The 13886-nt window shown below is 31.5% G+C and overlaps 1 protein-coding gene across 1 annotated transcript; it reads right to left on the bottom strand.

Moving 5' to 3' along the window:
- Positions 1 to 994: 994 nt before the first annotated feature.
- LOC115983316 (ethylene-responsive transcription factor 13-like) lies at positions 995 to 1870 on the bottom strand. The gene has a single exon (XM_031105964.1). The coding sequence runs from the start codon at positions 1794 to 1796 to the stop codon at positions 1095 to 1097; it is 702 nt and encodes a 233-aa protein (XP_030961824.1). The 5' UTR covers positions 1797 to 1870; the 3' UTR covers positions 995 to 1094.
- Between the last annotated feature and the right edge of the window lie 12016 nt (positions 1871 to 13886).

Genomic DNA, 13886 nt, shown 5'->3' on the forward strand with positions numbered 1-13886 from the left:
ATTTGTCTCCACATTTGTCCAATATAAATCCCCATTTCCATTGGACTTAAAAATTAAACTTATATAATTTTCTCACAATATCTTTGTTTTTCTTTCTGAGAGGTATGTTAATTTTCAAAATATTACGTTTGTCTTAAATATTTTATTTAGATTTTATGTATACGGTTTTACTTATGTAGCATTGTAATTTATTTAAGCTTATTTTTTCATATTATGTGCCAATTTATATTTTTGGTTTTCTTTATGATGCGTATACTTGGTAAGAATCTATTTTTGGCTACTTTTAGTTCAATTAAAATTTGGAAATTAAATTGTGATATTATTGCATCACTATGGCATTATTTTTCTATTATTGTATCATGAAATTCTAGAATTTTTTTATAGCTAATTGATATATAAAACATAAATAATACAAGAAAGACACCTAGGAACCAATAGATTTGTAGGTGACAATTTCACTATAATCTAGTGACATTTTTTGGTTGCGTGAATTAGAGGAATTTTCCCCCTAATTTATTTAGTTAGAATTTAGTTTTAGTAGAAAACCTCATAGATTAAGTGTAACTAACAATAATAGTATTCATGAAATCAATGGATCATAAATAATTTCTTACAAAATTATTCAAAATGCACCGCGCATCATGTGGGATATCAGCCAGTTAATTAAAAGAAATGGTATTTTTTTACATTGGAAGGGAGGATCACTAAGTACTAAATATTTTTGACATGATCCTTTTGATTCATTGAATAATTTCTCATGTAATTCTAAAATATCAACCAAATGAACACCAGTTTATCAAATGTACTCCATTAATATGCCCAAGATTCAGCTCTTTAGTTTATATATATTTCCGCCAAAATAAAAAAATAAAAAATAAAAAACTTTGGATATCAATTAGCTAGAAAATCCGAATAATTAAATTCATACCGAGAACTATTGCTGTTCAAAACCATTGTCCCTTCAACACCAAGTACAATTGATTATGAACCCAATTCAGGCAATTCTTCAATCGTGCTGTAGAATCAAGTTCTCTATGTACTACAGGTGAGAGAACGAAGAAGCAATTAGCTGAACATCTTTGTGAAGTGTAAAATTAAAACATTGAATTTGGGATATCATAACTCAGATAATCTAAACTCCTCCACCATGTGATTGGTTCATTAACCAATGATTGCCTAGTAATATCTATAGCTTGATCACCTGAACCCTCTAATATTGGGATATCAGCTTGACCCACTGAGCTAGTACTCCAGCATATTCTACTCCTCTTGTTCTTATTCGAACCACCATCATCAGACGACGGCGATGACAGCTCCGTCGAGCGGCGTTTGTGGGTGACTCTAACAGGCTCCACCACCTGGCTCGACCCAATCAAGTGTGGAAAATTAAGCTTAGCCTTAGAGCCACGCATTTTGAAAGCAGCTTTATCAAAGGCCAAAGCTGCATCCTCGGGTGTCTCGTAAGTCCCAAGCCAAACTCTCGCTCCTTTCTTCTTCGGGTCCCTTATCTCCGCCGCGTACTTCCCCCAAGGCCTCCTCCTCACCCCCCTGAAATGCGGCGCGTGCGTCTCACGCGCCGCCGCCGCCACCACCACTTCCTCCTTGCTCGCTGCTTCTAGTGGCTCAACTTTAACTGGGTCGACTTCGTTATTCGATGGAAACGAATAACCCCGACTCTCCGTGAGAAAAACTTTGTCGCCAAAGCTCGGGTTCTGAGAAAACATCATCGTCGTGGGTTCGAAGTCACCGAGGAGATATTGCTGAATCGAATCGAGTACAGCAAAATCTGAATCCATTACTATAATTAGAAAGTCGGTGTTTTTTTTCTTTCTTTGAGCTTGTAAAAGTTAACGAAAACGAAGAGTTTCAATGTTTGTCGGTGTGTGTGCGAGAAATTGCTTCGATGTGTTTAAGATTTTATAGCGAAAGAGTTCGCGTACGTTACTGCTCGTTGACGCGTGAAGATTCTCGCCAAGTTGGGTTATTTCGGCACGTGTCGTACTTTGTTGTAATAATTAACTACATATAAATTTTTTTTTAAATATTTTTTTTAATTCAACTCTTTTTTATTATTATTATAAAGTTATTATTAAATTGTTTTTATACTTTGTGTTTTCAGAGGATGATTATATGCGGATTTGGTGTGACGAATTGCGTGATAAAGCCAATGCTCCCACGTAAGCTGACATTTGCACGTGGAATTAATTTATAAAAAGTTTACACCGGTCCATCATTTGTCCTTTCCTTGGTGTAACCTTTTTTTTTTCTTTTCTCCTTTATTATATTTTTTTCCCCTTTTTGACTTAATTACCTTTCCTTTGTTTCTCCCCCAAAAAAAAAAAAAAATTGCCTTTCCTTTAGAATTTTCACTTCACATTAAAAAAAAAAAAAAAAAATCATAACTTTTGTTGTCAACTAAAATAGTTTTAGCAAAAATGGTAACTTTTTATCTAAGTTACACGGACATTTCATTTGAGGTACTGTATTCATATCGTATCTATATCGTAACGGTATTCTATTTATCGTATTGTGTTATAATTTTTTATAAATTTCTCATATCGTCGTATCGTACTTGTATTTGTGCATTCTAGCTTTTTATGTGTTATTAGAATTACTCGAGCATAAAATAATGGCAAGTGGGTAATCTTAAAATAGTTTACTTTGAAATTTCATGTTTTTCCATTTAAATTGATGGAAAATAAAAATTAAAATAAAATTCTTTGTCTTTTGTGTTCGTCATTTTTCATCTATTCGGATGGAAAATATAATGATGGAGATAAACTGATAAAGTATTCAAAAAGTCAAGGTGTGTATAGGAAGGTATCTTGTCATTTACCCTAAAAGTGCTTTTTCTTATATGCAATTCATAGCCTTGTCACTAAATTGTGGGTACTTAATTTGGGATGATTTGCAGTTAGCAACAAATTTTGAGCTGTTTACCAAAAAAAAAAAAACAAATTTTGAGCATTTAAAGTTTGGACTTTGGAGGTTGAACTAGATGCCAAGGCGGCTATCCAGCTCCTCCTGAATACTTCGGCGACTAACTTCTGCTTGAGTTCACTTGTGTTTGAATACATGCTTTTCATGAATTTCTTTTACAAGTGTGAACTTCAATCGATTGAAAGTCTTTATATAGCCTTCAATTTTTCAAATAATTATAGATTTCAAGGTGGGATTCATAAGTTGACCTTACTATTATATGAGAGAAAAATGTAATATATCAGATACACGGAACGATTTCACCTATTATTATTTGATGTATTTAATGTATTGAACTATATATTGTCGAGTTGATATTTAATTTCTAGCAAATATACTTTCTTAAGATAGACCCCAAATATGGGTTTTTAGTATATGAGATTTACATTTATGTAAAAGGAGGGTATATGTTAGGTTCAAAATATTTAGACATAAATGTTTAAGTTCTAAATACTTTGTATGTTGGCAAATCGAGAACAAAAAATTGTCAAGAATCAAGAACGTACAAGCTACAAAAAGAAGAATTAAAAACTGCAGAACTCGATCGATTGAGAGAGAGCTTCGATCGATCAAAATGCGATATGTAGAATTTTAAATAAGACCCAATAGCCCGCGAAACGTTTAAAGTTTGAGTCCAACTCTACTACATATATAAGAAAAACCCTAATACAAGTTTTTCAAGTCTAAAGAGTTACTTTGTGAGATATGTGAGGTTATTGTACCTTCTAACTCTATCAAGCACCTAACGAAGATTACATGCATATTGCTAGTACCGGTGGAGTAAAGTTGCAGTCAAGTTTTAGCTATCAAGCATACTGAAGATCAAGACATGAACTGGAGGTTCATGTGAGAGCAAGTCCAAATCAAAGAAGTCTGAGGAGTTTAGAGCCCAGTTTGGTAACTGTGTTAGATTTACTACGAATTGGTATTCTTGACTGTAAATCTCAATTTGATATAGTGGATTGTTCTCTTAGGATAGTTCCTCCCAGGTTTTTTACCTTGAAACATGTTATTTTATTAGTTTTCCTGGGTCATCATATCTTGTCTTATTTAAATTTCCGCTATATATGTTATATGTGATGAATGTTTAACTTAGATCTGAATAATTAACTTAATTAAGAACTTGGTTAATAAATTAGATTGAATACATTGTGTTTTTCAAGGGTCAAAACTTAATTGTATAATTGATCACGGGACGTAACAAATAATTTCTCCACTAGTTCATCTACTTGAGACTTCATTACTTAGGAGCCCGGGGGTAGGGTTTGACAAATCATTAGAATTTATCTATTTTAATTTATTTGTCCACTTTCTTTATGGTTGATGGGTGCATGATTTTGTTCTCTTCTTTTGTACTTTCTCCTTGAAGAACTACACCTACGTAAATAGACGATAACAATAACAGGATCACACAAAGTAATTTACTCTTATTGGTTATACTTATACCTTACACACTCGACTTAGGTTATAGACTTGATGTTAGGATATAGACTCGAGTTAGGTTGCAAGTCAGACTCAAAATCTGAATTCAGGTAAACCTGATTTACCAAACTCCAATCATACGGGCTATAGACCAATTGCATACTAGCTAATCATTTAATTTGAAGACTAAATTATCTTGAACTAGACGTTTAAGTTAACATAATTAAGTTTTTCTGAGACAGCTTCGAAACTTGACTTATGCGACCAATATTTGACCAGTACAAGTTAAGAAACGTGACCCTCGTTGTTTTGAAATAATTAAAGATGAATCAGAAACAGTGTAAAAATGTTTTTGTTACGAAAATTAAGATGCAACTACAAAGAAAAAAATGTAAAAGCAATACGAATTTGACCACAAAAGTGAACAATGTCTTTTGCCCACGTAACAATTTTATCTTACTAATTAATCTGGAAGGTCAATTTTACGGATTGGTACGGTTTTGAATTCTGAACCCAAAACAAAGCTATAATAAGGGTGAGTTTGGTTCAGCTTTTTGAAAAAGTGCATAATGAAAAAGTAGAGTTTTCAAAAAGTGCATAATGAAAAAGTGTTTTTTCAAAAAGCTCAGTGTTTGGTAAAAACTGTTAAAAAGTGCTTTTTGAAAAAGCTGAGTGTTTGGCTAACACTTATAAAAGTGGTAGTTTGAAAGATAAATTACCAAAAATGACAATATATATATAAGGGAGTTTATTTCATACTTAAATCAATATTGTGAAATTATTTTTTTCTCACCAATATTAGCTAATAATAATTTACCACTTAAGATTTATTGTGAAAGTATTGTGATAATTTATACTGATTTTAATTTGAACGTACTATTATAATTATTTTTTTCAATTTCTAAACAAATTTTTTTTTCTCACCAATATTAACTAATAATAACCTACCACTTAAGATTTATTGTGAAAATATTGTAACAGTATTTCTCAATTTTAATTTCTTATTCTTTATTTTATGTTTCCCTTATTTTATTTTATTTTTCTATCCATATTTCCTTCTTTTTTTTCCCTCTTTTTTTCTCCTCCACACACATACCCTTAATTTTTTTTCTTTTTTCCTCATTTTCCCTGCCACTTCCTCCACACACGTGCCCTTACTTTTTTTTTTCTTTATTTCCTTATTTTTCCCTTCCACTTCACACTCCACTCCAGAATGTTCCACACACTTCAAACCCCTCTCTCATCCCTCAAGGTCTCTGCATCTCTTTTTCTTTTTCTTTTTCTTTTTTTTTGACAGTTCAAAAGCTAATGATGATGATGAAGAAGATGAAGATGATGATGATGATGATGAAGAAGTCTTTGCATCTCTTTTTTCGTCTTTTTTCTTTATTTCCTTATTTCGTCTTTCCTTCTTTATTCTTTTTTTTTCACACTCCAGAGAAGAAGATGGTGATGATGAAGATGAAGATGATTGAAACATAAGGATTTTGGGTGGATTTTGGGATTTTGGGTTTTTTTTTTTCTATGGATTTTGGGTTGATTTTGAGTTGGGTTTGGGATGGGTCAATGGGGTTTGAGTTGATTTTAATAAGTTGCTTTTGTGTTGATTTTGAGTTATTTTTGGTTTGGTTTTGTTGATTTTGTGTTTGGAATATCAAATGTAGAAATGGGTTTTGTTGATTGTGGTGGTAGACTGGTGAGGGTGGTGTTGTGTTTGTAGTAGCACGATGAGAGGAATGAGCTTCAGGGGCGAGAACTGAGCTTCGTGCAAAGGAAGAGCAGAGAGATGAGATGAGGGGCGTGAGGCTTCAGGCGTTGAGGGAACTGATGAATTTTATGGGTATTTTCGTAATTCATCATCAGCCAACGGTAATAGTCCAAACGCAATTAAACTTCAGCTTTTTATAATATGGGCTTTTTCAGCTCCTAAAAGTGCAAACAAACACACACTAAATTTGTCAACTTGTTATCTTCATCTTTGCTGCTGTTAAGAGCATCTCCAGCAACTTCTTTATATTTTTGTACTATTTTGGTAGTAAACAATGATATTTAACTTTTACTTACCTACTTTTTCAAATACATCTTTCAATAGATTCTCTATCATTTCTCTATCTCATTTAAATATTATTTCTTCATTCATTATTTATTCATTTTTTTAACACGTGTATCCCCGTACCTCCATCCTCACTCCTTTCTTTGCTAATTTTAAATTCTATTTTATTCTTTTGCTAATGTATAATAGCTCATTAGACTTGATGAGCTATTGTTCATAAGCCAAAAAAAATCGTGATTTAGAGAATCCATTGGAGATCATTTTTTTGGTCTCATTCTCTTTTATAGAGATTATTTTGCTTTTACCTAAACTATAGGAGATGCTCTAAGGATGTGATCTAACTGATGGGTGTAGGGAAAAAAGAACACCACATTTTTTTCCTCCGACAAAATCAAATATATGATGGGATTGAAATTCAAGAACCTGTTAGGGGAATTCTAGCAGGAAAAGTCAGCTTCTACAAAATGTTTTTAGATTGGGACAAATAACTCATGAGAGTGATATATTTCAAATATACTTATGATTTAAACAATTTTTGCTACAGTAAAATTTCAAGGGGCTAATTCCATGATATAGTACACCTGTTAAGACGAGACTTGTGATAATTAACAACATAAGTTTTGTTTTTTTTTTAAAGAAAACACTCAAAATTTTGCAACATATGTACTTTATGATCATAAAAAAGAAATAATGCAAAATTACAAATTATACAATTTAACTTTGATATGTTTTCACATTAGTTCAACTGGTAAAGTTTTTTATGGTTGAATAAGAGATCTAGGGTTCAATTCTCATCTACACCAAAAACTCTAATGATAAAAAGCTATCATCAGGAGTGAATATCAAAAATTAAAATTCTCTCAAAAAAAAAATCTACCAAAAAAAAATCATTTTGAGAAATGAATGATACGAAAACTAACCGTGATATTAGATGGAACTAAATAGAAAGGCTAAATCGAAAACATATTAAAGTTAAAGAACTGAAATAGAAATATAAAAAATAACTAAAATAAAATAAAATATTAAAGGATTGAATTGAAAAAAAAAAAAATTAAAGTTAATGTAAGTAATTAATGTGCAGCGCGCAAAAGCTCATAAAGTTGTGAACCCTATTAATATCCTTCATAAAAAATTTCAGATTTTACCATCAATATACTATATGTAAGGAAGCTCTTATTAAGAAAGGGGTCTTGTTAATTGATGCCTAATGGGCACAAGTAAAGAAATATTAAATTTATACTTATCAGTTGTAATACGTAATTTCAAAATATATATATATATATATATATATCAATGATTTATTGATGGCGTACATATTTTTTTAAGAAGAAAGATTAAAATTCCATTAAAGAAAAATCATATTGACTTGGATTACAACACTGAGGTGACACATACATAAAAAAAATGTTTTTGGTACCATATTTCAAGTTTTAAATTGTGATAAAACATGTAGATTCCAGCTAGTTCAACTGATAAAATCTCAAAAGACCCTCCTTGTTCATCCCATCTCCCCCTCTTTGCTCTTCCAAACTTAACACAAGTTACTATACCACAATATTCGTATAGTACTCTATTTATTATAGTCCATCCTTCTATTTTCATATATGTGAATAAAATTATGATGAGCATAAGGCTTTTTGTCAATTTCGCCAACCGTTACGAGACAAAACTTCATTTTGTCATCGTCTTTCCTATGGCTATAGTTCATACATTTTGGTACTTTTTGTTTATTGGTTCCTTTCTTTCTTGTTTAAAGTAGGACTGAGCGATTGGAACTTGTAGATGGATGAATAAAAAATTAATGTTCTCATGAGAGTTCTAGCTCTGTGTGGCAGTGCCAGCCCAACAAAATTTGGGGCCTAATGCTAAAAATTTATATAAGGCCTTTTATATGTAAACATTAATTAAATAAATTTATATAATACTAGTTATATCAAGACTAATTTGATGTAAATACAGAAATTGATGAATAATACTAATTAAACTAAGGTTAATTTCATATAAAGGATTGAATACCATAGGTGAACCATAAATTTAAACAAAAAAATTCCCAAAAATAAATAAATAAATAAATTTAAACAAAAAGAACTTAAAAAAATATTATTTAAAAAAAAAATAAATAAAAAACTTACTTTAACTTGGATATATAACTATGCATAATTAAGTAAAGTTCTAATCTAAATTTTAATTTTATATCTTCCTTTTAAGAGGAAGAGATAGATAGATATTATTTGGTGTGTGATTTTGTAGGAGATTAGTTTACAAAAATTAAAGTCTCAAACTATTAGAAGAGATTAGTCATCATTGATGATCTATTACATTTGCAGCATTTTTTTGAAACATTTTAAGGTTTCAATTGGGTTAAATTTCTATTTGTCTCCTATTTTGGAAGTCTTGTTAGAAATGAAAAAGAAAAATACTAAAGATATTACAAAATGTTCACAATATAATGTGATAATGACTGTAATTGACAAATTTCAACAACTTAATTTATAAGTGTTTGAATTAATTTTTTATGTGGTTGGTGACATGTCAATTAAGCCTATAGTAAAATTTGTGGTACCCCTAGTTTAGCAACACTCATAAAAAAAGTACTCAATTATTTAAAAAATGTTATGTTTTTATAAAATTTTAGGTCTTTTACTAAGGTAGATGGGGCCTTTTTTTACTAGGGAATTTATATTTTTGGTTGTGGGGCCTTAGGCCTAGGCCTAAGTTGCCTAGGCCTTGGGCCGGCCCTATTCTGTGGTCATTGTCATTGACCTATATTTGTGGAATTATGAATCGATGCTTATTGGATGCGGTTGTCGATGCCATATGGGTGGAACAATGCACCACTTCAAACAACTAAACAACCACCACGAGTTGACCTGAAGATGTTGGCAATGCTGCATGAAGCCCAGGATTAATTGTTGAGAGAGAGAGCAGAGAGAGAGAGAGAGAGAGGGTCCAATTGAAGAGAGAGAAAGAGATTTGAGTGTGAGACACGTTTATGTTTAATCAAGTCAGTTTTGTGGGTCCCACATCTTTCTAAATATTTACAACAATGCCACTCAATGTTGTTATTCAAAAACTGAAAACTGGTATGGATGTGTTCTCAAAATTTCAAAATATAGTGTTTAAATACCCTATATTAATAACTGTGACTCAAACACTCTTGATAAAAAACTCTGACCAAACACACTTTTTTTGGGTCCCACAATTTTCAATGTTTAAATACTGAAAACTATTGTTTGAGCTTCCATACCAAACAAGCCAGCAACAAGTAAAAAAAACTCAGTAGCAAGAAGAATAAAAAGAAAGAAATAGCAAATAGAAGCAAACCTAAATGAAGATCAAAGAAGAGCAGCTAGCCGAAGAATGCTATAAAAATAGAATCAAGATGGAGACTAGAGAGAAGCAAGGCGAGCAGGAAAAAAATACTAATTGATACTGTATTTGATTTCTTGAGACTTAAGATGGAGAGAATGTTTTTTGTCATTTTTTTTCTATAGATTAAAGTAATAAATGTTAGTTTTTATCAATGAAGTTGTTTATGAAACCATTAATTTTGATTTTAAATAGGAACATTATCTCTTCAATTTCTATGTTTTGGGAGAGGGGGCTTTAATTTTTTAGGTTAGGCTTAAGTCCAGTGTCCAGTATTACTGGGCTTGTTGAGATGATGACATGTGTCCACTTTTAGACACATGTCACCATTTGACCAAGTCCAGTGCACTGGATGCACTGGACCTAAACCAAGTCCTAATGTTTTTGATAAACTGAAAGTTCAAATAGTGTATAAAACACTCTTGAACGTTTAGACCCCCAACAATAAAAATACCAATTCAAGCTTTGTGACAAACAATAAGTGTACGGAAAATGAACACAAGCTATAAACAGAATTGGTAAATAATCTAAACCAATTAAAATCACATCCACAGCAGAAAATAAAAGGCAAAGATTAAGGGAAGAGAGATGCAAATACAAGAACAACACAACGATATGCTATCGAAGAGGAAACCGAAGCCCTCGGTGTAAAACCTCTCCGCCGCCCTCCAAGCGGTAAGTAATCCATTAGAAAATGTAGTTGAGATACATGAACAATAATAGACCCTCCAAGCTTAATCTACCTAATGTACCTAAGCCCTCCAAGCTTCTTGCTCCAATGAGGGTGCACCGAACCTATTTCTTTTCTAACTTCCCGGATTCCGCTACTTGACCATAGCATCAACTAATGTCAAATTGGTTCCTTCCTAACTGCTTCCCAGAACACCAAACAGCCATCTCACAGTAATGGATATGATAAGAAAAGGTTTTGATAAAAGGCTTCTCAAGGATTTAATAATGGAGAGGAAGAGAGTAGAGGAATTTGAAGAGTCTCTTATATGAAGATTGTGGATAAATCAATCTTCTTTTACTCTAGAGTTTCTCTCTCAAAATTCTCTCTGGAAACTCTCTTTCTTTCGTGGGTATAAGGAGTATTTATACTAGAGTGAGAATGGAATGTGAAGAGTCAGGTTTTTCAAAGCAGGGCTGGCTCGCGGCTTGGCCTCGTAGCTTAACTGGGTTGCGAGATCCAGCCGCGAGATAATTGAACGGCCAGTTATCCTATTTTGTCCTGTAATGCTCCAGCTAGCATGACGCTTCAACTTCTGGCATGCCTGGCACGTGGGCAGCTTCTGACGGCTTGCAGCCGCGAGTCACCTGCGAGATCCAGTCACGAGTCTCTGTTTTTCTTGCACACTCTTGAGCATTTCTTCACACTATCTCACTCACTAGCCTTACAATAATCTCACCTAAATACAGGGTTACTAAATGCTGAAATACAAGCAAATTTGGCATGGAATAAAGCCAACAAGATAGTTGATTAAATTCAACCTTACATAAACCATCAGTTAGAAAGGGGCCTAATTTTCTCTCTTCAAGTGCCCGTTAATTTTTGCTCTTCATATCAATTTATTTATATTAGTGGCACATTAAATTTTTTTCCTAGGTGAAGGAGCTGTAATTAATTTGTATTGAGGGCCTTTCTTTTATTTGGGAGCTTTAGGCCATTGCATCATTTGCTTATATAGTTGAGCCTGTCCTTGACAAAAAGAAGCTAGGAGGCTTCCTCAACTTTCACCTTTCAGAGCATGAATAATGGTGTGGATGTACTGATTCAAGGTGTTTGTAACTTTGTATATATTTTTCTTTACTATATAGGTAAAGTTTGACTTTATTTACTTAAAAGAAGATAAAAGATAAAAATTAAGTAACAGAGTTTTGTGTTAGAACCTCTTTTCCTCTCCTTTGTGTGTGTGTTTGTTTCTCCTAAAAAGAAAGTAATAGAGCTTAAATGACCTAATTTTGTGTTCTTAGTATGGTATTTATTGATAAAACCCTTAACAAAAAATAACCATAGACAAATTATTCATTGAAAGATAGAGAGAGAGTTCTAAACTTCTTTTCCTCTCCTTCCAAAGGGAGTTGTTAATTAGTTTCCTTTTTGGTATAAATAAAGATCACAAACTTCTTTGTTCCCAGTTTCGGTTTTTCTTCTTGCTTCATTAAATCAATAATAGACTCTTGCCAAGACCTACATCCATATGATATGTATAAATGACAATAATAATAAATAATTTCTTCTGAAGGCAAAAAAAAAAAAAAAAAATTGAAAATCTCTTTTTATTAATGAATATTGAGAAGATGGACAAATTAAAATGAATTAATGAAGTAACCATGTGAATGCTACGACAAAATTAGTACTAAACTTTATAAAAAGAAAAAAGTCCCCTTACTATTGAGGTCTGGACGACTGGTAGTTGAAAGTTCAAACATTATGAATGTATGTGTTTTGACTGTAGTTTATGTGAGAACACTAACTTTTTTGGTCGGTCCATTAGAGCACTAGTATTTTGTGTGATAAATGCTAGACCCCAATGTGTTAAACACAAAAAATCACCTTTATGAAATATGTTAAACGCCAAATAAATTTAACATTTGCTATAGTGATGATCTAATAATAGAACTGTACCAACAAATGTGCCCTTTGTTTTTTAGTATATTTTATTCAAACTTTCTCTCTTTCATACAAAATATTTTTCATAATTAAAAGGAATAAAAAAAATATTCAAATAAAGTAGTAAAAGAATAGAATATATGATGTAAAATGTATTATAAAATGGTTTGTTGAAATAATTAAAGTAACTTTTGATATATCAAAATAACATTTTTCACTAAAACACCTAGTACTAGTGCTCTTACCAAAGAACATTCAGTTCTAAATTTTGGATATGTTTGAAATAGTTTCCTTGGTTGAGATGTTATGATTCTAAACTTGCATTTTAATTGTAGTTTATATATATATGGGTTGGGTTTAAATTACACTTGGTGTAACTTTAAGTAATGTTACACCACCTAATAACTTGTTATTGAATTCATATTTTGAAAATACAAACGTTGAATTATATGTCATATATGTTCTTAACATGTATGCCAATTTTCATGCCAACCGATATAATTTACAATTCGATTATAAACTCATCTTTTATGCATTATTTTAAACTACAAAAACCTGAATTTAAATAATTGATTAATGACATAGTTATTGATCTTTAATCATCTTTAAATTTTATAAGTATAGAGAATATATGAAGATAATGTAATCCAGTTGTGGATTTATCAAAATAAACATCTAATAAAAAATTATTGAATGGTATAACATTACTTAAAGTTAAACTAACTAGGTGTAACTTAAACCCTGCCTTTTATATATATATATATGGAGATTATAGTTGCTGTACAGTATGCGAAACTTTTTTAGTCTGTCACCAAAGCTGCGTTGAGTTTATAAAATTTGATGAGGTTTATAATAAATTAATAAGAGTAGATATTAATTTTCAAAATAGGATATTAGGGCCTGTTTGATACACTAACCTAAACACATGTTTTCAGTTTCTAAATAACATTACATGTATTTCTATACACTTTTTCACACACACATGTTTCCACACATAGTGTATATTTGAATACTGCTTATTTTACTGAAAATTGAAAACTTATTGCTAAAAACAATAAAAAATAATTTCTGGATTTCTGTTCACTACCAAAAATACTGTAATTTTACCTTAATGCACTGTTCATGTTCCATGAATAGTGCAAGAGGCGCTGGTCAAAAAAAAAAAAAAAAAAAAAAGGCAAAAGTGCTGGACACCAGACGCTATCCAAACAAAGCTATATTTTCAAACAACAAAACTCATGTTTGTAAGTGCATGTACTAAATAATTTCTAAATTACTATTCACCGTCAAAAACATTGTAACTTTACCTTAATGCATTGTTCATGTTCCATGAAAAGTACAATAGGTGCTGGTCAAAAAAAAAAGGCAAAAGTGCTGGACACTAGCTGCTATCCAAACAGAGCTATATTTTCAAAAAATAAAACACTTGTTTTTAAGTGCATGTACCAA

Source organism: Quercus lobata, chromosome 4 (genome assembly GCF_001633185.2).
Source record: "Quercus lobata isolate SW786 chromosome 4, ValleyOak3.0 Primary Assembly, whole genome shotgun sequence".
NCBI lineage: Eukaryota > Viridiplantae > Streptophyta > Magnoliopsida > Fagales > Fagaceae > Quercus > Quercus lobata.

Excerpts from the sequence above, each read along its gene's own strand:
- LOC115983316 (XM_031105964.1), bottom strand. The coding sequence starts at position 1,796 with ATGGATTCAGATTTTGCTGTACTCGATTCGATTCAGCAATATCTCCTC.